This window comes from Lithobates pipiens, unplaced genomic scaffold, assembly GCF_037356315.1.
Source record: "Lithobates pipiens isolate NorthernLeopardFrog02 unplaced genomic scaffold, aLitPip1_a1.2 Scaffold_25, whole genome shotgun sequence".
Taxonomy (NCBI): Eukaryota; Metazoa; Chordata; class Amphibia; order Anura; family Ranidae; genus Lithobates; species Lithobates pipiens.
The window spans coordinates 71,959,032-71,985,597 of NW_027507787.1; the positions used below are offsets into that span (position 1 = coordinate 71,959,032).

General features: G+C 44.5%; 1 protein-coding gene across 1 annotated transcript in view; it reads left to right on the forward strand.

Annotated features, from left to right (window-relative positions):
• Window positions 1–270: 270 nt before the first annotated feature.
• PCBD1 (pterin-4 alpha-carbinolamine dehydratase 1) overlaps window positions 271–26,566 on the forward strand; it is a 30,327-nt gene continuing 4,031 nt past the window's right edge. The window contains exons 1-2 of the mRNA XM_077454583.1: window positions 271–454; window positions 24,460–24,591. Of these exons, the coding sequence (XP_077310709.1) occupies window positions 452–454; window positions 24,460–24,591 (135 nt within the window). The 5' untranslated portion in view covers window positions 271–451. The remainder of the gene's footprint in view (window positions 455–24,459; window positions 24,592–26,566) is intronic.

Here is a 26,566-nt window from a genome sequence, read left to right on the forward strand (position 1 = left end):
TATTCTTTCGTACGAGAATTTTCATCACTTTAATAAACTCTTCATTTTTGATGAGCCTAGCATGCAAAAAAAATAAAAAATAAACGGACAATCGTTCTTCCAATAATATCATCGTGTGTACCAGTCATAAGAAAGAAATGATTGCACTTTGATAACACGAGAGACAGCGGATATTTTATGTAAGCAGTTCTTGTGTATATATGGGAAATCATTAACCAGTTGCAGCGATAATGATCTGCAGACAGTAGGGAGCAGTGTGTTCACCTCCAAACATGGCTGCTGGCTGCGGTGTATGGGGATTGCTGTGCTGTTGAATCCCAATGATGGAGGCTCAGCCCTGGTTATTTACATTGGGCGGACTCCCAGGACAGGCCTCCTCCCCCATCGCACAGCTAGACAGCTTTGCTGGGACAAGTGACAGCACACCAGTTGCTGATTCCCTTGTGAAGACATGGTAAGGTGATGCTGTAATGTCTCTGGATCTGATTTCCTTCTCTTCATTATCTTTTCTTTTAGAAAATTTCAAAAAAATGACTGATTGATCTGCAGGTGGTGAGTCTCCTCTGAAGTCAAAGTACATTAGTTAATGAATAGCTCAGGCCAGTGCAGCGTGATAAGGCTTTGTTTCCTTTCTTCTCATGTACATATTGGGGAAGGTAGAGAGTTGGCGTTATGGACCAATCCCAGACTCGGATGGTTATTTATAACCTATGTACCTACCTGAGGTCCCCGCCATGTTCTACGCTCACATGGGCTCCTTCTGTTTTATCTGCTGAGAGCAAGACGGAAGTATGAAAACACTACCTGATATCAGACGAGTCAGGATTGTTCTTGCTCCATGGCTTTTATTTACTGTACTTATTGACTTTTTATTCTATTTGTTTAGTTACTTAGTTACTTGTAGGCCTGGTTCAAACCTATGCATTTTTATAGTGCTTTTTCAGTTTTGCAGAAACACTACAGTACTAGACATGTGCATTCGTTTTCGTCCGAATTTCAGCTATTTTCGTTTTCGTTTTGACAAACGATAACGAAAGCACAAAATCCGAAAAACGAAAGATCCGACATAAATAAATGCTTTATTTTCGTTTTCATTGTTACAACAGTTCGATATAGAATAGGAGATTCGACATGACTCTGACGATAACAATCTGTCTATAGAACCTGTGGTCGAATGTGCTTAACCTTACCTCTATTAGTCCAAGATTATATAGAGAAAATATTCGACAGAGAAAAAAGATTTGACAGAGAGAAAAGATTCTGCAAGTTACTGTCCTAAAAAGTGTTTGGGGACCCGGGTCCTGCCCCAGGGGACATGTATCAATGCAAAAAAAAGTTTTAAAAACGGCCGTTTTTTCGGGAGCAGTGATTTTAATAATGATTAAAGTGAAACAATAAAAGTGTAATATTCCTTTAAATTTCGTAGGGGGGGGGGTTGTCTATAGTATGCCTGTGAAGGGGCGCATGTTTCCCGTGCTTAGAATTGTCCCTGCACAAAGTGTCATTTATGCAGGAAAAAAAGTCCTTTAAAATCACTCGCAGCTATAATGAATTGTCGGCTCCCGTAATACAGAGAACACTCATTGAAAGTCATTGATAAAAAAATAAATAAATAAATAAAAAAAAAAGCGTGGGGGTCCCCCAAATTCAATTTCCAGGCCCTTCAGGTCTGGTATGGATATTAAGGGGAACCCTGCCTCAAATTTAAGAAAAAATTTGACGTGGGGTTCCCCCTAAATATCCATAACCAGACCCTTCAGGTCTGGTATGGATATTAAGGGGAACCCCGCATCAAATTTAAAAAAAATTTGACATGGGGTTCCCCCTAAAAATCCATACCAGACCCTTTATCCGAGCACGCAACCTGGCAGGCCGCAGGAAAAGAGGGGGGGGACGAGAGAGCGGCCCCCCCTCCCTCCTGAACCGTACCAGGCCACATGCCCTCAACATTGGGAGGATGCTTTGGGGGTCCGTGACCCCTCAAAGCACCTTGTCCCCATGTTGATGAGGACAAGGGCCTCATCCCCACAACCCTGGCCGGTGGTTGTGGAGGTCTGCGGGCGGGGGGCTTATCAGAATCTGGAAGCCCCCTTTAACAAGGGGACCCCCAGATCCCGGCCCCCCCCCTGTTTGAAATGGTAAGGGGGTACAAAAGTACCCCTACCATTTCACAAAGAAAGTGTAAAAAATGGTTAAATAAAACAAACACACTTTTGAAAAATTCCTTTATTAAAAATAAAAAAAAGATTCCAGCGGCGGTAATCCACTCTTGCTATCCAGCGACGGACGGTCAGCTCTCCATCGATGTCTAATGTCATCCAGCGCAGCGCAGCATCCTTCTTCTGTCTCCGTGGAGGAGACACTACAGACATTCCGGCGGCTTGACGTTTCTTATATAGGGTGGGCGGGGCCACCCGTCACCTGACCCCGCCCCCCCTCTGACGCAAGGGGAAACCCGGGGTTCCCTGTGACGTAGGGGTGACCCGCACCCCTCTGATGTAACACAGGCAGGTTTCCGTTACATCAGAGGGGGGCGGGGTCACCCATACGTCACGGGGAACCCCGGGTTTCCCCTTGCGTCAGAGGGGGGCGGGGTCAGGTGACGGGTGGCCCCGCCCTCCGTATATAAGAAACGTCAGCGCCGGAATGCCTCCAGTGTCTCCGTGGAGGAGACAGAAGAAGGATGCTGAGCTGCGCTGGATGACATTAGACATCGATGGAGAGCTGACCGTCCGTCGCTGGATAGCAAGAGTGGATTACCGCCGCTGGAATCTTTTTTTATTTTTAATAAAGGAATTTTTAAAAAGTGTGTTTGTTTTATTTAAACATTTTTTACACTTTCTTTGTGAAATGGTAGGGGTACTTTTGTACCCCCTTACCATTTCAAACAGGGGGGGGGGCGGGATCTGGGGGTCCCCTTGTTAAAGGGGGCTTCCAGATTCTGATAAGCCCCCCGCCCGCAGACCTCCACAACCACCGGCCAGGGTTGTGGGGATGAGGCCCTTGTCCTCATCAACATGGGGACAAGGTGCTTTGAGGGGTCACGGACCCCCAAAGCATCCTCCCAATGTTGAGGGCATGTGGCCTGGTACGGTTCAGGAGGGAGGGGGGGCCGCTTTCTCGTCCCCCCCTCTTTTCCTGCGGCCTGCCAGGTTGCGTGCTCGGATAAAGGGTCTGGTATGGATTTTTAGGGGGAACCCCACGTCAATTTTTTTTTTAATTTGACGCGGGGTTCCCCTTAATATCCATACCAGACCTGAAGGGTCTGGTTATGGATATTTAGGGGGAACCCCACGTCAAATTTTTTCTTAAATTTGAGGCAGGGTTCTCCTTAATATCCATACCAGACCTGAAGGGCCTGGTAATTGAATTTGGGGGACCCCCACGCTTTTTTTTTTTATTTATTTATTTATTTTTTTATCAATGACTTTCAATGAGTGTTCTCTGTATTACGGGAGCCGACAATTCATTATAGCTGCGAGTGATTTTAAAGGACTTTTTTTCCTGCATAAATGACACTTTGTGCAGGGATAATTCTAAGCACGGGAAACATGCGCCCCTTCACAGGCATACTATAGACAACCCCCCCCTACGAAATTTAAAGGAATATTACACTTTTATTGTTTCACTTTAATCATTATTAAAATCACTGCTCCCGAAAAAACTGCCGTTTTTAAAACTTTTTTTTGCATTGATACATGTCCCCTGGGGCAGGACCCGGGTCCCCAAACACTTTTTAGGACAGTAACTTGCAAATTAGCCTTTAAAATTAGCACTTTAGATTTTGAACGTTGGAGTCCCATAGACTTTAATAGGGTTCTAAAGTATGCTATATAGTTAGCTCCGTCGAATCTTCTTTATACATTCGACAGACACCATAAGCCTTCCAAGACAGATTCGACCGTAATTCATGTGGATTTTCGGACGAATGCAATTTTTGAACGAAAAACGAAATAAATAAAAACGAATTTCGGGAGTAACTAAATAAATTAAGTTTTCAGACGAAAACGAAATTCCGAAACGAAATATTTTACTCTGCACATGTCTATACAGTACATTTAACATGGTTTTCTATGGATGTAGTTCACATATGTGCATTTTATGGAAAGGGCCAGTATACAAACTGCAACCTGTGTGAAGAAGGCCTTAGGCTTGATTCACATTAAGGCCTCATGCACACGGACGTTTTTACAGCCGCTTTTTTGAGCTTTTTTTGCTGTCCATGTTAGTCTATGGCTTCATGCCCACCTAGACGTTTTTGAGCTGCAAATGGCATAGGCGTTTTTAAGCTGTAAAAAAAACCCAGGACCAGTGCGTTCCGTGGCGTGGAGCTAGAGCTGTAAAAACGCGAATCGCGGGAAAACGCGCAAAAACGCGCACAAACGCGCATATACACGCAACATATTTTCTTTGTTTTCTGAGTCCTATAGCCAAGAGATGTGCTTCTTAAAAAAAGCTACTTAACGCTAACGCTAAAAAACGCGCAAAAACGCGCAAAAACGCCAATGCAAAACGCGGTAAAAATCACGTTTTTAACAACAATTTTTCCAGGCATCGGAGCTAGCTTTGCAGCCAGTTTTTTAAAACGTCCGTGTGCATGAGCACTAAGGCATTTTTAGTGCTTTTTTTATTTTGCAGATTTGCACTACAGAACGTGTTCCATAGGAAACCATGTTAAATGGAATGTAGTGCAAATCTGCAAAAAGCACTAAAAATGCATAGATGTGAATCCAGCCTTACTCCATTCTGAGGCCTAATTCACACCTATGCATTTTTAGTGCTTTTTGCACTTTGCAGATTTGCACTACAGAACGTGTTCCATAGGAAACCATGTTAAATGGACTGTAGTACAAATCTGCAAAATGCAAAAAGCACTAAAACTGCATAGGTGTGAATCCAGCCTAAGGCTTGATTCACACTAACGCGTTTTTTGATGCATTTTGCAGAAATGCAGGGAAATTTTTTAACATGGGCTCCTATGGAACATGTTGACATCAATGCATTTTTGTGCCTCTGCGTTTTTGCAAAATGCAGCATTTTGCATGTAATAGAAGTCAATGGACCTGCATCAAAAACGCAAGTACTGCGTTTTTACCACGATTTTGCCGCGATTTGCGTTTTGTGGTTTTATTTTTTTTCACTGTATATAGCTGGTTGCTAAGCAACCACAGTGCAAAAAAGAAAAAAATGCAAAACGCGGCAAATCGCGGTAAAAACGCATGTCCAAAAACGAGACAAGCACTGCAAAAAGCACTGCAAAAACGCTCAAAAACAACATGCATAGATGTGGTTTGAGCTGTAGTCTGGATTCACACCTATGCAATTTTAGTGCTTTTTGCATTTTGCAGATTTGCACTACAGTCCATTTAACCCCTTGCCGCTGAGCGTACGCAGATGTGCGTACTCGGCTTTCGGGGGTTATACCGGGATGATGCCCGCAGCTGCAGCCATCATCCCGGTACTGTTTTTTAGAGCTGGCGATCGGCTTTCCAGCAATAACAACTGATGTGGCTAAAAGCCGCTCGGCTGTTATACCGGAGGAGCAGGAGGGTACGCCCCCCTCCCTCCCTCCGCTCTTACCGGGCCTCCCGTTCCATCGGGAGCACCGATCAACAATCTGTTGCTTCTGGCGGCTAGGAATAGACTGGAATGAAGCTGTAAGCGGCTTCATTCCAGTCTCCTGATTGTAAACATGGAAGCAACACCATGACGTCACTTCCCGTTTACTCAGCTCGAATGACGCCGGCTTTAAAAAAATATACAGTATTCAGAATCGCCGAAAATGGTGTTCTGAATACTTTGAAGTGCAAAGGAGGGATCTGAGGTCTTTTAGAGCCCCGATCACTCCATAAAGAGTACCTGTCAACACCTATTACTGTCACAAGGGATGTTTACATATGACCTCCCGTTGTTCTCCTTCCCCGATCTGAGAACTACAGTGGGAGGGGCTGAGATTTCCCTCTGACGTCAGATGGGAGAAGAGGAGGAGAGCGGCAGGAGGTCATGTGACCGCACAGCAGCGCTCTGAAATAAGGTATTTTGCTGCATAATGTTTTTAAAAACAGATATTTCACAGTATATCTCCCTGTAACAGAGGGGATTCAGGGATTTGTCATTGTGATTAGCGATTTTACAGCCACAGTTGAATAGAGGTGTGAGGGGTAGGGAGGAAATGGCTCACACAGGTAGAGGGAAAAACTGTGGGATGATGGAGGCAATAAACTGACCACGGTATCATGGATCAGCAGCCATGATTACCGTGGTCAGTTCACATAGGGGGACACAGGAGAACAGGCAAGATCAACCAGGTATCTTACAGTATAGAGAGGGACAAACTACATTGCCCAAGCACTTTGCTGTAAATCCTGCTTTAAAGGAACAGGATCCTCTTTTCTTTTCTTTTTTTACTACTTTAAGTGGTTTGCAGGTGCGTGGCCCTGAATGCACACTGTCTGCGCTTGCATGTGTCTCTAGATGCATAAACTGCTTATTCACACTGTACAAGGCACCCGGCACAGTACATGTCAATAAGCCCCTTAAAGCTGAAGGTTTTTTTTTGTTGTGCAGCATCGGGACATAACTTACCTGTACTGAGGTGTGTCCCATAGCTGACTGACTGGCTGCTGCTTAAGCCCCTTTCACACTGGGGCGGTTTTCAGGTGAAAAAACTAGCCCCTTTCACTCCAGTGTGAAAGCCAGAGGGTTTTCACACTGGAGCAGTGCGCTAGCAGGACGGTGAAAAAAGTTCTGCTAGCCGCATCTTTGGATCGGTGAAAGGAGCGGTGTTGTCACCGCTCCTAAACCGCTCCTACCCATTGAAATCGATGGGACAGTGCGGCTATACCACTGGCAAAGCGCTGATGCAGCGGCGCTTTGCGGACGGTTTTAACCCTTTTTCGGCCACTTTAGCGGGGGCTAAAACCACCCCGCTAGCGGCCGCATACCGCCGCTAAAACGACGGTAAAGCGCCACTAAAAATAGCGGCGCTTTACCACCGACGCCCGCACCGCCCCAGTGAGAAAGTGTAGAAATCTTCTCCCCACCGCACTGATCTTTTTCGGTAAGGCAGAGGATAACCTCAGCTGCTGTTCCTTCCACCCACCTTCTCCATTTATAGAATGTGTTTTATTCTTCTCCAGAATGCAAAGCATCCTGTGAATGGAGGACGGGCAGATGGAGGACAGGATCCACCTCCTCCAATCACAGAACACTTTGCATTTTGGGAAAGAATACAATGAGCTCTATGAACAGAGAAGACGGCTGAAGGGCACAAGTCTTTGCCACTGGCAGCGGCTGATGTTAACGTCAGCAGTGCAGTTCACATACCTCCCAACATTTTGAGATGGGAATAAGGGACACCCACTAGCAAACGTATGTAGGCATAGGACACAGCCCCTGCCACAGCCCCTTAAAGGAGAATTAACCAAAAACAAAAAAGGTTGATTAAATCCACAAGTGCTTTTTTACCACTACTATTCCTTTATATTGGCTTTAAAAATTTACAAATGCAGCAATTTAGAAATTGGATGAAAGGTTTAGCGCTAGGAAACACTTTTTGAAAGATAAAAAGTGCATTTTATATACAACTATATAGATCAGAGGAGGAAAGAGGGACAGAGGGACATTGCTCCAAATCAGGGACAGCCCCTCAAAATCAGGGACATTTGGGAGTTATGGAGGAGGATCAGCACTGGGGGGATAACCTGGCAGTAGTGGGGACCACCCAAGGTCACCCACATGTTCTACACCAGCCTTTCTCAACCTTTTCAACACAGAGGAACCCTTGAAATAGTTCTCTGGCCTCGGGGAACCCCTTCTAAAAATTTGAAATGTACAACTCCTGATACATTAGTGTGATGGTCAGTGGGAAGAATGGTCCTTACACTTGTGGTCATTGGGAAGAATTACCTCCTTACAGATAGCTAAAAAGATCAATGGTGTGAGTGGGAACTTATCTGAGAGGTGGTAATTAGGGGTGCAACGGATCAAAAAACTCACGGATCGGATCGTTCCTCGGATCAGAGTCACGGATCGGATCATTTTTCGGATCAGCAAATAATAATTTAATTAGCAAAAACCTGTGAAAATTCCACCACCATATAGTCCCCACTGTAATATCCACAATCTCCCCCACTGTAATATTGGCTGAGTATGGCTGGGTACGGCTGAGCATGGCTGGGTACGGCTGAGCATGGCTGGGTACGGCTAAGCATGGCTGGGCACGGCTGAGCATGGCTGGGTACGGCTAAGCATGGCTGGGCACGGCTGAGCATGGCTGGGCATGGCTGAGTATGGCTGGGCACCGCAGAGTATTGGCAGGGTATTGGCAGGCAGGGTATCGCTGAGTATTGGCAGGCAGGGTATCGCTGAGTATTGGCAGGCAGGGTATCGCAGAGTATTGGCAGGCAAGGTATCGCAAAGTATTGGCAGGCAGGGTATCACAGAGTATTGGCAGGCAGGGTATCGCAAAGTATTGGCAGGCAGGGTATCACTAGAGTATTGGCAGGGTATCTCTAGATTATTGGCAGGGTATCTCTAGATTATTGGCAGGGTATCTCTAGAGTATTGGCGGGGTATGGCTAGACTATTGGCGGGGTATGGCTAGAGTATTGGCGGGGTATGGCTAGAGTATTGGCGGGGTATGGCTAGAGTATTTGCGGGGTATGGCTAGAGTATTGGGGTATTGCAGAGTATTGCTAGAGTATTGGGGTACTGCAGAATATTGCTAGAGTATTGGGGTACTTCAGAGTATTGCTAGAGTATTGGGGTACTGCAGAGTATTGGGGTACTGCAGAATATTGGGGTACTGCAGAGTATTGCTAGAGTATTGGGGTACTGCAGAGTATTGCTAGAGTATTGGGGTACTGCAGAGTATTGGGGTACTGCAGAGTATTGGGGTACTGCAGAATATTGGGGTACTGCAGAGTATTGCTAGAGTATTGGGGTACTGCAGAGTATTGCTAGAGTATTGGGGTACTGCAGAGTATTGGCAGAGTATTGCTGGGTACTGCAGGGTATGGAGGGATGGCTGCTTTCATCTCAGGATCTCTCCCCTCCACTGTACAGGTTAGTACAAAGAGGGGAGAGAGGAACCGGCATCATGACATGACGCCGGTTTGTTTACAAGTGATCGCTCCGTCGGAGCGATCAGTGTAAACAGCCTGGGTGTAGAAAGATGGCCGCCGCTTCGGAGCTAGGCCGAAGCCGTGGCCTTTCCTAAGGCTGAGACCGTGGATCGTGGCATTTGCCGATCCGAGCGGGGTGACCCGTTCGGATCACGGATCGGTGACGATCCGTTGCACCCCTAGTGGTAATTGCCCAATGCTCAAAAAGTTGCGAGTATCGCCCCAGATAAGTATAAAAAATTGTCCAGTACCATCATCCACAAATTTTAAGGTACAAGAGGATTTGGTATGGGGCTAGGGGGCAGCCGTTCACGCTAGCCTCCTATAGCTAACCCAAACCAATAAACAGAGGTTGGACTATACCGGTACTTTTTATAACAAAAAAAAGAAAAAAGAGGTAAAAGTAAAAAAAAATGTTTATCAATGTTTCATGAAATACAAAAAAAGAGAGACAAAAGGGACAATGCATAAGAGAAACAATGCATAAGACATCAATAATAAAATATAATACACCCCAGAATATTTAGCATGTACAAATACTCAAAAAAATGCCCAATACTGAAGGAACCCCTAGCAACCTCTGGAAGAACCCTAGGGTTCCACGGAACCCTAGTTGAGAATCACTGTTCTACACTATAGACATAGAACACACTTCATTACAGGTGAATTATGTCCTAGTCCTGCATAGCAAAAAAATAAAAAATCTACCCGAACTTCAGCTTCAGGGCTCATTCACACAAACATCTAAAATGCCACTTTGTTTAACTGCATACAAAACTATATTATAAATGCAGGCTGTTATCTGCCCATGTGGAAGGCCAACTTCAGCCTGTTTGGATGGAGTAGGGAAAGGTTACATTCTCTGTCAGGCTTTTATTTCTGTCTCCATACACACTTTAAATATTGGATAATATAGGATTATTAGCCACATACTTTAGGAAGAGCCTATTGGTCACAAAGTAAAAACAATCCATGTAGCCCTGATGATAGGGGTGCTTTATTACCGTTCCAGCTCTATGCTAAAAGGGAAACAGTTAATGAGATGTGTTGTAGAGGAGGGGAAGGTTTGCAGAGGGCTTTTTCCACTTCTCTCTGGCTGGTTTAATGAGCATTGCCCAATACTGACTACAAATGTCATTTATAACACAACAGAGGACATCTGGAAGCCTTTGTAAATCCCATGATGCAAACAAACTAAATAATAACACATGTCACATATCACATGTTGAGACTTTTTTTCTTTTTTAAGCATCCCAAATTGTAGACATAACTTAAAAGGCAAATAAGATCTTCATCTTTTTGCATTTCTACGTTTTGTGGTCAGACTGGTTTCAGCACAAACTATATATTTGATGTAACAAGGTTGACTATTGTTAACACAGCAGAACAAACAACAGTAACAAAATAAAGACCCTCTATGCATTTTGTAAGCACCAATTTACACTTGTGCGTTTTTTTTTAACACAAACTTCTTGCATTGTGTGTATTGTGAACAATGTGCATTGTGTTTAACACAAACTTCTTGCATTGTGTGTATTGTGAACAATGTGCATTGTGCATAGCTTCCAACTCTCCCTGATTTGGAGGGACCGTCCCTGATTTGGAGCAATGTCCCTCTTTCTCCCTCAGTTGTCCCTCATTTTGGTCAGATCCAAATAGTTGTACATAAAATGTACTTTTTATCTTTCAAAAAGTGTTTCCCAGTGCTAAACCTTTCATCCAAATTCTAAATTGCTGCATTTGTAATGTTAAAAGCCAATATAAAGCAATAGGAGTGTCAAAAAAGTCCTTGTAGATTTAATTAACCTTTTTTTGATTAATTCTCCTTTAAGGGTGTGTTTTCGGGGGCGTGTCCTATGCCTACATACCTTTGCAAGTAGGTGTCCCTGATTCCCATCTCAAAATGTTGGGAGGTATGATTGTGTTCAACACAAACTTCTTACATTGTGCGTATTGTGTAGAATGTGCATTGTGTTTAACACAATTTTTTTACATTGTGTGTATTGTGTACAATGTGTATTGTGTTTAACACAAACTTCTTGCATTGTGTGTATTGTGTACAATGTGTATTGTGTTTAACACAAACTTCTTACATTGTGTGTGTAGCACTAACCCCTGAAGGAGGGTTAGATCTCCTCTCACTAGGCCTAGCAGCCGGTAGGGTGTTTAGTAAAGTAAAGTCTCTGTCACAGACTTGGATGTAGAATACTTGAGAAAAGTCTCTGCCACAGACTTAAGCATAACTGAGGGACATAGACAAATTTAGGTAGCTATCATATGGTACCAGTATCTCTCAGCCGGTCCGGCGATACCGTATGAGTGTAGATCCATGAAGTGTCCTTCAACTGAGCCTCCAGGCTCCTTCAGAGAAACCAGCCTTGTGCATGGCCTTCTCCTGAAGAGTCCTCCGCTGGATGCTTCTCCAGTTGCTGGGCCTCTCCTTATATGAGACGGCACCGGACCACCTTTGAATCATTAGGCCCCGATATCCATTCAGGCCTGTCCCTGCAGTTGCTTTGCCTCAGGCTAGCCAGCCCAGAGACTTGGAAATGCATGGATCCGCACCCCAGGCCAGGAGGGCCATGGGGGCTGGTCAGGAGGACCAGAACCAAACAGACAGAAAATATCTTCTGGCACGGAACCCCCGAAGCATGTGATGTCAGTACCTTAAATACCACCTCCCAGAATGCACAGCAGGAGAACACTCCCACTGGGCTGGTTTCCGAAAGAAACGTAGCATACAATACACCCAGCTAGACTGCGTTCTCACACTTGCCAGCGGTGACAGCGACACCTGCGGTCAAGGAGAACCCAGTGCAACCCAACTAGACTGGTACTGAAACCATAATTTGGCAAAATTAGCCCCAAAAACCAACTCTGGTTTCAGGAAAATTAACTTTGAAAAACCATATAGCGCCTGCTCGTCAGGAGCCAGCGCTACATGTGTATTGTGTATAATGTGTATTTTATTTAACACAAACTTCTTACATTGTGTGTTGATGTGCATTATGTTAAGGTATCCTATTTATTTGAACTAGATAATGCACCAAAGCAAAATGCATTTAATATTTTCAGCAATATCAGCAATTGCATTCAGAAATAAGAGCACCACAGGGCATCTGCAATCTTGGTGTGCTTTGTGTATTGCTTCCAGATCTGTGCTGCAACTCAGTTTGAAACGTTCCCCTGTGCAGGAGCTTTCTGTAATAAAAACCGGTCCCTGCTGCTTTCTTTCCTTGTGCAGGGTGACTGGTCTTGTCTCCACCCCCTCCTGTAGTTTTTTTGCAGGCATACTGTAGTGGTTGGAGCCTGTTGGGCCCCTCCCACATTTCTACTTTCTGCACAGACTACGTACAGCACAGTGATGATGTCTCTGCTACTTAACCAAGCCCCGGACCATTTGGATGGCCAAAGACCAGAGCACTTTTTGCGATTCGGCACTGCGTCACTTTGACTGACAATTGCGCGGTCATGTGTCGTGGCTCCGAAACAAGATTGACGTCCTTTTTTTCCCACAAATACAGCGTTATTTTGGTGGTATTTGATCATGTCAAAACATCACTTCCGCCCACAGTTCTTAAAGGGCCAATTTTTTTTAATGATTTTTTAAAATTACATTTCTCTTATTTTCACCGAGTGACACAGCTCCTCTCTTAGCCATTAGGTTGTTACGCCACCTTTAGGAGAAGACTAGGCATAACATGTTATGAAAAACACAGAACTTTTAGTTCCGCCCAAGGGGTGGTCCCTTAGGTAACAACTCCCCAGCCTGCCATGCAGCCTCAGTTTTATTTTGCCTAGTGTAGAAGGACATAGGAACCCTGCGGCCCCATTGGTCCATGTTTTTTCTGCAGAAGTTTTGCTTTTTGCGCAAGACTAAAGATCCTGTGATCTGCTATCCACAGCTGGCTGGGTGACAGGCTGGATACCCTTATCCTTGTAGTCTCCCCAGCCTGGCCAGCGAGCGTGTGCAGACCAGAGCTACGTGCTGGGTCGGCCACGACGTACCTCAGCTCCAGAGGTGGTCGGTGAGCGTTAATGCTCCGGGGCACACATATGACCGGGCTACTGATGTCTGCGTCACAGTGTGCCGTGCCAACAGCCACCCCGTACTGATTGGAGAGTGGGTTTGTGATTGAATGTCTCCCAGCTCTGCAGGACTGGTAAGTACAGCTATCCCTGCCTCGGTGGGGCTGAGCAACTGGACATTCCCTGGGAGGTCGATTCGTGGGGTCCCTCACCTCCCTCTCTTCTCTCCCTGTCCTTATCTTCCCTCCCCCCCGTGGGGAATGCTGCATGTGGCTGCTGAGTGGTGTGTGTGTCATGGCTGGGGCTCTCACCTGGGGGGACTGCGTTGGCTGGCTGTGCCCTGATGTGTGTTCTTCTCTCCCTGGGGGGGTGCCTGGTGGCTGTGTCTGTCGATCGCTGCAGCGATGTTCACCGCCATTTCTCTGTCACTGTCCCTCATGGTATTCAGTGTTCGGTGGCCATCCTGTAGCTTGGCGGCCATTTTCCCTGCGTTTTTGTCCTTTATTCTGGACCCTCTGCGGCATTTTCTTGTAGCCTGAGCAAGTTTTTTAGTCAGTCTCAAGGAGCAACATGCTTTCCTGTAGCTCGGAGGCCATTTTACCTGTGTTTATGTCCTTTATACTGGATGCTCGGCGGCCATTTTCTTGGAGCCTGAACACGTTGTGGGTCGGTTTCAGCGCCATAAGCAGCATGGTCGGTTCCTCCGGCCATGGACCCCCAAGTATCCAGATTAAACAAAGTAACCATGATCCTGGTAGAGGGGACTCCTGCATTTAAGGACCCCGCAGACAGGAAGGCCGAGGCAGTGTCTCATTCCTTGTTTACGGTTGTGGGGTCAACCAATGCGACCAGTACTGGCATCCGCACTTGTGTCACAGACACTGAGTGGGCAAAACTGTTGCACCACGAATTGGCAGAACAACAGGCTTCTCCTGTCTGCGTGAAACTAGCAGACCAACTATTGTAAGGCCTGAAGTACGTTTGCGACGTGGCCCTGGATACTCTCCCTCTGTTATCCAGGGCTTCAGTGTCAGCAGTGGTGCTGAGGTGCCTGATTTGGTTAAAATGCTGGTCTGCTGACCAGGCATCCAAAAAAGCCCTGACGGCTCTTCCCTTCCTTGGCGACCGGCTCTTTGGAGCCTCTTTAGGTGACACTATTAAAAATCCCACAGTTGGTAAGAGTACGCTACTCCCACAGTCCAGAAAGCCTAAGGAGCCACGCCGTAGGCAAGGGCGCTCACAAACGGCTTTTTCATCCGCCCGGAGCTTCGACCAAGCGTCCCCAGCCCGACAGGATGACCACTGAAGGACCAAAGCATCCCTGGAACCACAAGCCTAACAAAAGTGCTACCGCGTGAAGGTTTGCCCCCACCCACAACTCGGGTAAGGGGTCGCTTTCGGGAGTTTGCAGCCCGGTGGGCCTCTCGGCTGTCCGACCAATGGGTCTGCAATCTGCATTCCTCAGGCTACAAGATAGAGTTCCTCTCTTGGCCACAATACAGATTCTTCCCCTCCAGCATACCCATACTCCCGGCTCACCGGGAGGCCCTTTTGGGGGCGGTAAGGGACCTGCTGAGTCGTGGGGTGATAGTACCTGTTCCGGACTCGGAACGTGTCCAGGTGTTCTACTCAAACCTGTTTGTAGTTTCCAAGAAGGAAGGGGTATGTCCAATCTTGGATCTAAAAGCCCTCAATTATTTTGTGAAAGTACAGAGGTTCAGAATGGAATCAGTTTGCTCAGTAGTCGCTGCACTCCATCAAGGGAACTCCCTGGCGTCCTTAGGCATCCAGGATGCGTACCTGCACATACCCATATGCCTCCGGCATCAGAAGTTTCTGCGATTCGCAGTTGGGGAAGCCCACTACCAGTTTGTGGCTCTCCCTTTTGGTTTGGCATCAACCCCTCGAGTCTTTACCAAAGTATTGGCTCCTGTTTTGGCGTTGCTACGGCAACGCGGGATCGCGATCGTGGGATACCTAGACGATCTCCTCCTGAGAGCATCTTCCACCTCAGAGTTAGAGGAGGATGTGGCGATCACCGTGCAGACCCTGCAGGGATATAGGTGGCTGTTAAACCTAAAGAAGTCAGTGATCGTACCGACTCAACGTTTGGGGTACCTAGGCTTACTGCTGGACTCCATGGAAGCGAGAGTGTTTCTCCCTTCAGACAAGCTGCAGACTCTCCGAGCCGTGGTGAAACTGCTGATGAACCGCAAGTGGTCATCGCTACACTTCTGCATGCGAGTCCTGGGACTCATGGAGGCAGTACCGTATGCCCAGTTCCACACCAGAGTCCTGCAGAAGGAGATTTTGACAAAATGGGACAAATCTCCGTTGTCCCTGGATCGGCAGATTCAGGTGAGCCAGTTAGTCAGGGATTCCCTGCTCTGGTGGCTGAGGTCCCCGGCACTTCTGTCCGGGAAGTCATTCCTACCTCGGAAATGGACAGTGATCACAACGGATGCCAGCCTATCAGGCTGGGGGTGGAGTAATGGGAGTTCAGTCGACCCAGGGCCTCTGGTCGGTGGATGAATCCAAGTTGCCGATCAATCTGCTTGAACAGAGAGCGATCAGGCTATGCCTCTCCACATGGTCGATAAGACTGCGAGGGAGCCGGATCAGGATCCAGTCAGACAACGCCACGGCTGTGGCATATGTCAATCACCAAGGAGGAACAAGAAGCTCACACGGGAGGTCACGCACATACTTCGGTAGGCAGAGCGACATGTACCGGCCCTGTTGGCCGTTTACATCCCGTTTGTGGAGAACTGGCAGGCGGACTATCTAAGTCACCAGATGCTGGACCCAGGAGAATGGGCATTGCATCCGGAAGCGTTCAGGCTACTGTGCCTGCGGTGGGGCACACCAGACGTGGATCTTCTGGCCTCCCGTCTCAATCGGAAGGTGCTGAGATTAGTGTGCAGGACAAGAGATCCATGGGCAGACACGTCAGATGCGCTGGTGGCTCCGTGGGATCAGTACCAGCTGATCTATGCCTTTCCTCCACTGAAACTGTTACTATGTCTACTTCGCAGAGTGGAGGCCATGGGGATCCCAGTAATACTGATTGCCCCAGATTGCCCTCAGCATCCCTGGTACGCAGAGCTAGTGCGCCTGATGGCAGATGCTCCTTGGCGACTGCCGTTACGAGAATACCTTCTGTCTCAAGGTCCGATTCTCCATCCTGCTTTACCATCGCTGGTTTTAACGGCATGGCTATTTGGCTATTGAGAGCCAGGTGTTGAGGAATCGGGGTCTTTCAGACTCGGTGATCCCAACTACAGTGGTGTGAAAAAGTGTTTGCCCCCTTCCTCATTTCCTGTTCCTTTGCATGTTTGTCACACTTAAGTGTTTCAGAACATCAAACCAATTTGAACAATAGTCAAGGACAACACAAGTAAACACAAAATGCAATTTGTAAATGAAGGTGTTTATTATTAAAGGTGAAAAAAAATCCAAACCATCATGGCCCTGTGTGAAAAAGTGATTGCCCCCCTTGTTAAAACATACTATAACTGTGGTTGTCCACACCTGAGTTCAATTTCTCTAGCCACACCCAGGCCTGATTATTGCCACACCTGTTCACAATCAAGGCATCACTTAAATAGGAGCTGCTTGACACAGTAAGGTCCACCAGAAGATCCTTAAAAGCTACACATCATGCCGAGACCCAAAGAAATTCAGGAACAATTGAGAAAGAAAGTAATTGAGATCTATCAGTCTGGAAAGGGTTATAAAGCCATTTCCAAAGCTTTGGGAATCCAGCGAACCACAGTGAGAGCCATTATCCACAAATGGCGAAGACATGGAACAGTGGTGAACCTTCCCAGGAGTGGCCGGCCGCCCAAAATTACCCCAAGAGCGCAGCGACGACTCATCCAAGAGGTCACAAAAGACCCCACAACAACGTCCAAGGAACTGCAGGCCTCACTTGCCTCAGTTAAGGTCAGCGTTCATGCCTCCACCATCAGGAAAAGACTGGGCAAAAATGGCCTGCATGGCAGAGTTCCAAGGAGAAAACCACTGCTGAGCAAAAAGAACATCAAAGCTCATCTCAATTTCTCCACAACACATCTTGATGATCCCCAAGACTTTTGGGACAACATTCTGTGGACCGATGAGACAAAAGTGGAACTCTTTGGAAGGTGTGTGTCCAAGTATATCTGGCGTAGAAGGAACACTGCATTTCATAAAAAGAACATTATACCAACAGTAAAATATGGTGGTGGTAGTGTGATGGTCTGGGGCTGTTTTGCTGCTTCAGGACCTGGAAGACTTGCCGTGATAAAAGGAACTATGAATTCTGCTGTCTACCAAGAGATCCTGAAGGAGAATGTCCGACCATCTGTTCGTGTACTCAAGCTGAAACGAACTTGGGTTCTGCAGCAGGACAATGATCCTAAACACACCAGCAAGTCCACCACCGAATGGCTGAAGAAAAACAAAATGAAGACTTTGGAGTGGCCTAGCCAAAGTCCTGACCTGAATCCTATTGAGATGTTGTGGTATGACCTTAAAAAGGCCGTTCATGCTCGAAAACCCTCTAATGTAACTGAATTAGGACAATTCTGCAAAGATGAGTGGGCCAAAATTCCTCCAGGACGCTGTAAAAGCCTCATTGCACGTTATCGTAAACGCTTGGTTGCAGTTGTTGCTGCTAAGGGTGGCCCAACCAGTTATTAGGTTTAGTGGGCAATCACTTTTTCACACAGGGCCATGATGGTTTGGATTTTTTTTCACCTTTAATAATAAACACCTTCATTTACAAATTGCATTTTGTGTTTACTTGTGTTGTCCTTGACTATTGTTTAAATTGGTTTGATGTTCCGAAACACTTAAGTGTGACAAACATGCAAAGGAACAGGAAATGAGGAAGGGGACAAACACTTTTTCACACCACTGTATGTTGAGAGCACAGAAATCTTCTTTGCAGAAGATATATCATACCTGGAAGGCCTACATCTCCATGTGTGAGGAGAAAGGATGGAATCCGCGCTCCTTTCTATATCCAGAGTCCTGCTGTTTCTTCAGGAAGGAGTAGGCCAGAATTTGGCTTTGAGTACCATCAAAGGACAAATTTCAGCTTTGGCTGTCTTTTTTCAGTGACCCCTGGCATCTCACTCTCTAGTGAGCACTTTTGTTCAAGGGGTGCGGCGTGTAGTTCCTCCAGTGCGTCCACCGTTACCCACGTGGGATCTGAACCTGGTGTTATCGGCGCTGCAAAAACCACCATTTGAAAATATCAGAGAGATCCTTCTGTTGACTCTTTCCCAGAAAGTGGTCTTTCTAATGGCCATTACAATGACCAGGAGGGCTTTGGAACTGGCGGTCTTGTCGTGCAAGTCACCCTACATGGTTATCCACAAGGATAAGGCGGTGTTGCTTCCTCAACCTTCTTTTTGCCAAAAGTGGTTTTCGGCGTTTCACATGAAGACATTTTGTTACCATCTCTGTGTCCTAAGCGGACACATCCTAAGGAGGTGGCCCTTCATTCCCTTGACGTGGTTCGGGCTCTGAGGGTGTATTTGTCTGCCACGGCTCCCTTCCGGAAGTCAGACTCCCTGTTTGTTTCGGTGGCTGGTCCGAAGTAAGGCATGACGGTCTCATCTGCCACCATTTCCAGGTGGATCAGATTGCAGTACAAGCCTACGCCTTGAAGGGGCAGGTGCCCCCCTTTCCGGTCACAGCCCACTGCACAAGGGCCACTCCACGCCTTGGGCCTGCCAACATCAAGCGTCTGTCGCTCCAGTGTGTAAAGCAACGACCTGGTCGTCGTTTCACACCTTTACAAAATTCTACAAGGTAGATGTCAGTGCATCGGCTGATGCCTGTTTTGGCCGCAAAGTTTTTCAGGCGGCTGTATAATTGCAATTGCACATAAAAAAATGTCCTGTTTTTTTGGGTAAAAACACAGTACCTTTAAGTTAATGCACTGTTGCATTTGTTACCGCAGTTTTGGTGCGGTTTGAGGGTAGAGTCTCTCTGTTAAGGAACACCCTGTTTTGTGTGGTGGTTATTCCACACACTGCCATTTTTGTGGGTAAAGTTTATACTAGTTCCCACATGCCATGGTGGATGAAGTTATTATGCTGTTTTCCCACCCCTCATTTGGCACTCCTTGGGGACTTCCCAATGGCTAAGAGAGGAGCTGTGTCAGTCAATGACTATACGAGAAAATAGGATTTTTTGTACTCACCAAATCCTCTGTAATTCACCGACTGACACAGCACCCACCCCTCCTATTTTTCTTTACGTTATACTGCTTGTTGATGTACTGAGACTGAATGGCAGGCTGGGGGGCTGTTACCTAAGGGACCACCCCTTGGGAGGAACTAAAAGTTCTGTGTTTTTCATAACATGTTATGCCAAGTCTTCTCCTAAAGGTGGCATAACAACCCAATGGCTAAGAGAGGAGCTGTGTCAGACGGTGAATTACAGAGAAAAGGATTTTACGGTGAGTACAAAAAATCCCTTTTTTTTTTTATTGCATTTTAGTCTAAATATGAGATCTGAGGACATTTTGACCCCAGATCTCATATTTAAGAGGACCTGTCATGCTTTTTTCTATTACAAGGGATGTTTACACCTGTCATGCTTTTTTCTATTACAAGGGATGTTTACATTCCTTGTAATAGGAATAAAAGTGATTAAACAGTGTCAAAATAAAAAATAAAAGGTAAAATAAAACATTTTTTTTAAATGCGACCCGTCCCGCTGAGCTCGCACGCAGAAGCGAGTGCATACGTGAGTAGCGCCCGCATATGAAAACGTTGTTCAAATCACACATGTGAGGTATCACCGCGATCAGTAGAGTGAGAGCAATAATTCTAGCCAAAGACCTCCTCTGCAACATGCAATCTGTAGAATTTTTTAAACATCACCTATGGAGATTTTTAAGGGTAAAAGTTTGTCGCCATTCCACGAGCGGACGCAATTTTGAAGCATGACGTGTTGGGTATCAATTTACTCAGCAAACATTATCTTTCACAATATGAAAAAAAATTGGGCTAATTTTACTGATGTCTCATTTTTTATTCAAAAAAGGGAATTTTTTTCCCCAAAAAGTGTGCTTGTAAGATCGCTGCACAAATACGGTGAGAAAAAAAGTATTACAATGACTGCCATTTTATTCTCTAGGGTGTTAGGAAAAAAACCCAATATATAATGTTTGGGGGTTCTAAGTGATTTTCTAGCAAAAAAAAAACTTCCTTAAGTGGTTAAAGGGCAACGTACAGGTACATGATTCTGCCTGTAGATATACTTCTGCCGCAGTATATCTGTGTGAGGCGGTCGGTAAGCGGTTAATTAGATAATATCTGGGTTTGTAAATTTCTTTCACTTCCTGTTCTGTAAACACAAAAGGAAGTGAGAGTAGTTGACTTCATAATAACTGGAAAACCATCACAGACTTGGCCAGAATGAGTGCCCTCCTTGGAAAGGATTTTCCTTTCATTTCTGTTTTAGGAGATCATTATAACATTATAAGGACTAATAGAGGGGTTGAATCTTTCCAATGGGGACACAGACAACAATAAAAAAACCTGAAAGGGGTTTTAACACTTTCACGTTCTAACCTAAACCTGAAAATATTAACTTTAGATGTTCGGTTGGGAAATCTAGCCCCATTCACCTTCTTAAATTTGCTTATTTTTGTTTGGTTTAGGATATGCACAGACTAACAAGGATGACTGATGATGCTCAGGGCTAGCCTTTCAGCAAAAAAAGACTCCCCATGAAGGGCAAAGCAACAGGTTCACTTTAATGCAAACCACCTCATTAGCATGTATTTACTTACCTTTCACTCCCCCACTTCTCCATTAGCATCTAGGAGACAAAGCCCTACATGAGCTACAAGTCTCAAGTTTTCCCCCAAAAGGACAGAATCAGAAAAAAATGAACTGATGGGTTATAACCCTTCCCTGTTCTGAACTAAATAACAAGTTGTTGGCTATACATATAATTTAAGCAAAAGTCACAAATGTACAGGGAGCATATGCAGCAGTTGTATTCTATGAATACGTACAGCCAATTACACATCTAGATACCCCAGGGAGCCTGGAATTTACATGTTTACAAAGAAGTCTTCAGTACTTGGTTTGTTCTGTTTAGCTTCAAAGGACCAACCAAAATAATTCCATGTCTATGCATAAGGAAAGAATTAAAGTGATCTGCAGAGGACAAACTTCATAGGGGGGTCCTACACTTTTGGTAGTGCTGTATACTAGAAATGCAGATGTATTTCAAATTTCACATAATTTTAACTAATTCCTTCCATTAAACATAGTTACATAGTTAGTCAGGTTGAAAAAAGACACAAGTCCATCCAGTTCAACCAAAAAAAATAAAATAAAAATAAATAAAATAAAATATACTATACATATATATATACACATATACACACATACATATACATATATATATATATATATATATATATATATATATATATATATATATATATATATATATATATATATATATATATATATATATATATATATATATATATATACACACATACATATACCAGCCCATATACCCAATTCTATACCCACAGTTGATCCAGAGGAAGGCAAAAAACCCCAGCAGAGCATGATCCAATTTGCTAAAGCAGGGGAAAAACCCCAGCAGAGCATGATCCAATTTGCTAAAGCAGGGGAAAATGAGTGCATAGCACTCATTATTTTGGCCCTAGTACTATCTAGTGTATGATAGGCCTTACAATGTGCTTTCTATGCCTACAAAGGTCTAAGTAGAAGATAATCACAACTTAGAACTCCCATTGGCAAAGATAGACTATAAATTATTAAACCAATGTCACTTTTTACCCTGGTGTCCTAGTCATTGGCCTGCACACAGCTTATTAATTTTATAGGACAGCCCTATAGACAGCTGTCTATGACCGCTATGTATATACGTTAAATGTATATATTTAGCTGGCCTCCAGCATAGCTCCATGAACTCCTATGATATAGGATGATGGATTGTCACATGTTCACAGTCTGATTGCTGAATGATTTTTGTAGGCAAATGACATATTACCACAGTCTACATACTAAGCACACCCCAGGCAAACTTATCTCAGGGGGACAATAGCACCTACAGCCTACCCCATCCCATATGTTCTTCTAATGTATATGTGTGCCTTCCAAATGCGATGCCGGAGACAGATTTTGGGTGTCTTCTAAATTGTCATCAGAATGAGACAGCCCAGATAATTTGTAACCATCTACCTTCAGTCAAATAACAAATCCAAAAATTCTGACTGATATGGTTTGGTCACGTTTTCAGAATGAACACCAGTTGGTTCATACTGTATAAACTCCCTGGCAAGAGTGACCTGTCCACTGCAAGTTTCAGTGAGCAACACCAAATAAAATGTGGCTAAAGTGCATCAAGGAAGACTTGAGGAACAAGCCACTGACAATCGATCAGGCCACAAATATTGCCACAAATCCCAAGGGCGGAAACACTCAAGATCCAGGGGCACCATCAACCTTCATTTTAACACCATATACAAAAACACAGATTCCTATGGTTTGGTCACTTTGCAAAATGCAGTTGGCTGCCATATAACCTCCAATGACAAGCGACCTGTCCACTGCGACCTGTTCAGCGAGCAGCACCGCTAAAACACGGCTAAAGCACATCAATGAAAACCTAAGGAACCAGCAACTAACCATTGATGTGGTCAGAAATCTTGATAAAGAGTGGAAAAACCTTGGCCTAAGTACATCTTTGGTTGAAAGGACAACCTGCTCTCCAATGCCAGGAGAAGAAATGTGTGCCTTTTGTGAGGGCTATCATGGCATTTAAAAAAGAAACATATTAAGTGTTTCAAATACATCCAAAAAAAACCCCATCTAGTTGTGATTGCTTGTGCGTGAATATACATTTTCTTACTGAGCAAGTGAATCAGCCATGATGTCCTCATTATATGTATGGAAATAGAGTAGTAGCTAATCTTCAGGCGTGTTCGATGCTAGTTTTCATTGATTTCCATTGCAAACATTCTTCTCCTCAGAGGCCTTTTTGTGGATTATTTTATTTTCTTCTAACACTACAGCTTTGTTATTACTCTTTTTTTCCCTATCGTTAACTGAGCAATATTAATTTTTTTATCTGGTTGCTAAGTTACCAGACTTCCCCTGTCACTGCGCCTCACACGGTGAAATAAGCGATGCATGTGATATCGCTTTTTTTTCTGTTTACATTCATCATGTACACAACACACCACGGAAATTAATGCTAGTGCTAGTTATTGTATGGAAAACGAATTGCGAGAATTCCGAAAATGGTTGTACGACAGAATACAACTTCTCGCGATATTGATATTGTATTGTAATGTATTCTTTCGTTTCCAAGCCTGCGCGGTCTTGCTCACTCAATTTTGTACGAACTAATACTGTGCTGATTAAACGAAAATCATTCGCTCTCTTATCATAAGTAAAAAAATGTTGTGCTTGTCCTTTCGGATAATTTCTCATGAACTGTCGTGATCGTCCTCAAAAGCTGCGTATTTCTGATCAGATTATCAGACGATCACTCCAAAAGCGTTATTTTTCCTCCGATTTTCTCATCGTGTGGACTAAGCATTGTTCTTGCATTTTAAATTGTTGAAACAGTATTGCTCAACCAGGGATGCATGGAACCCTATGGCTCCTCTTGATGTTGCTAGGGGTTCCTTGAACAGTGAGCTATTGTGGAGTGATCTCCCACGTACATTAGCCACCAAGGTAAGGGGGCTATTTTTCACTAACCACCAATGTAAGGGGACACTTCGAAACTGACCGCTAATGTTTGAGGACAACATAGTTTGTGCTGACTGCCTGTTTTTTCTGCAGTTATGCATTTCAAAAATATTACTAAAAATAATCTTTGTAGGGGGTTGATAACAAAATTATCACCTCTGGGTTTCAAATATGCGAGGTATGCCATATTACTTATTATTTTATATAAAACTCTCTCTCTAACTTATTGATCACACTAATATGTACCATGGACTGTAGATATTACCCATCTTAGCACGGGGTACCCTATATATTTTTTCCAAGGTTCCTCAGGGATAAAAAGGTTGAAAACGGCTCTGCTGGAGTGTAGAAGAGTGAATACCACAGTTAAGTCACCATACAGTACATTGGCGTGCAATTGAAAATAAATGGCGCTGCATATAAAACGGTGCCCTTGAGCATGTTGCTGAAAAACTTAGGTATGAATGGGCCCTAGAAGAGATATAGGCATCTGTAAGTTCTAGCAAATGACACTTTGCATTTATTTTACATATGTATCTCTGTTATGCCAACAGGCAGGGAAGGCTCACAGACTCAGCGGGGAAGAACGAGATCAGCTCTTACCTAACCTCAGGGCAGTTGGATGGAATGAGCTGGATGGCCGAGATGCTATTTACAAAGAATTCCATTTCAAGGATTTTAATCGGGTGAGAAAGACACATACTTAATATTCAGAGATCAACCGAATAAATAGTCTGCAAGTTCATTTCTAATGTCACACTGCTGTAATGCTATCCCATGCTGGTAGTCGCTTCATTTAAATCCATTGGATTTGAATGTGCTGCAAATTGGATTACTGCTAACATGTGGTAAATTCGCTCTTTAGCATGAGACACTTTATTCACAAAGCTGGCCATAGATGGGCAGATGTCTTCCCAACAGACACATGTCCATCACTAAAGTAGCATTAAGTGTTAAAGATAGAAGACTAAATGAAGAACACTCCAGTTTTGTTTTAAGGGGTTAGTTTACCTTTACTAGAAAACTACTTAGGCAGGTAAGGCGGTAACAGTAGATAAAAATAAACTGCATCTTTGGCTAAAGTTGAATGATTTCAATGCTATAGATGTACAGCAGGCCATTTACATACCTCCCCAAAGCCTGACCCATAAACTCACAAAGATGGCCTCCCCCATCCTGCCTTGTTGCTAGGATGATGCTGAGACACTACAAAACTAATAGCGTCCAATAAAAAAATGATCAAATAAATAGGGTAATTTATAACTTCTTATTGGATTCACTTATGAATTTGAAGGCAAATATATGCACTTTAGAAGATAAAGCAAATTACCTCTTTTCCATGTTTACCAGTTTTGTATTATTATGTGAAAGACAGTGAGTACAACTGTCTAAATTGGTGAGAATTGTCACATTTTGATAGTTGTTTTATATTGAGTGCAGAATTACCCTTTTTTTCTTAATTTGTTGCTAAAGCTTGCCTTACGTCAATCATATAATGTATGGCCAGCCTAGGACACTTCCAGTTGTTACTGCCCATTCGTTCCCCCCAGGAGCCAAACACATAAACTTCCGATGTGGCAGGATCAATAGAACTATGCCCGTCCTTTCTACCCAGATGCTTCATTCAGAGAAGATGGTACTACAGCTACCATGAATGAAACATCTATGAAAATAGGGGAGTGGGCCTTTCCTTCATCTGCCCCATCCTCCATTCATAGATGTGTTTTGTTTTTTTTTTGGTTTTTTTAGTGCAGTGGGTTGTATTGCAAACCACCACATCACAATACCTTTGCGGTGAATAGAACTCAGTACGTGACATTTCAATAAAGTTGTGTGAAAAAAGTAGATTGTGTAATATGTCAATGGCTGTGTGTTTAGCATGGCTCGCTAGTATAAGCGGGCCCTAAGGGCTATTTATATACAGTATCTCACAAAAGTGAGTACACCCCTCACATTTTTGTAAATATTTTATTACCGTATATCTTTTCATGTGACAACACTGAAGAAATTACACTTTTCTACAATGTAAAGTAGTGAGTGTACAGTTTGTATAACAATGTAAATTTGATGTCCCCTCAAAATAACTCAACACACAGCCATTACTGTCTAAACTGCTGGCAACAAAAGTGAGTACACCCCTAAGTGAAAATGTCCAAATTGGGCCCAAAGCTTCAATATTTTGTGCGGCTGCCATTATTTTCCAGCACTGCCTTAACCCTTTTGGGCATGGAGTTCACCAGAGCTTCACAGGTTTCCACTTGAGTCCTCTTTCACTCCTCTATGACAACATCATGGAGCTGGTGGATGTTAGAGACCTTGCGCTCCTCCACCTTCAGTTTGAGGATGCCCCACAAATGCTCAGTAGGGTTTTGGTCTGGAGACATGCTTGGCCAGCTCATCACCTTTACCCTCAGCTTATATAGGAAGGCAGTGGTTGTCTTGGAGGTGTGTTTGGGGTCCTTATCATGTTGGAATACTGTCCTGCGGCCCAGTCTCCAAAGGGAGGGGGATCATGCTCTGCTCCAGTAAGTCACAGTACATGTTGCATTCATGGTTCCCTCAATGAACTGTAGCTCTCCAGTGCTGGCAGCACTCAAGCAGCCCCAGACCATGACACTCCCACGACCAATGCGTGACTGTAGGCAAGACACACTTGTCTTT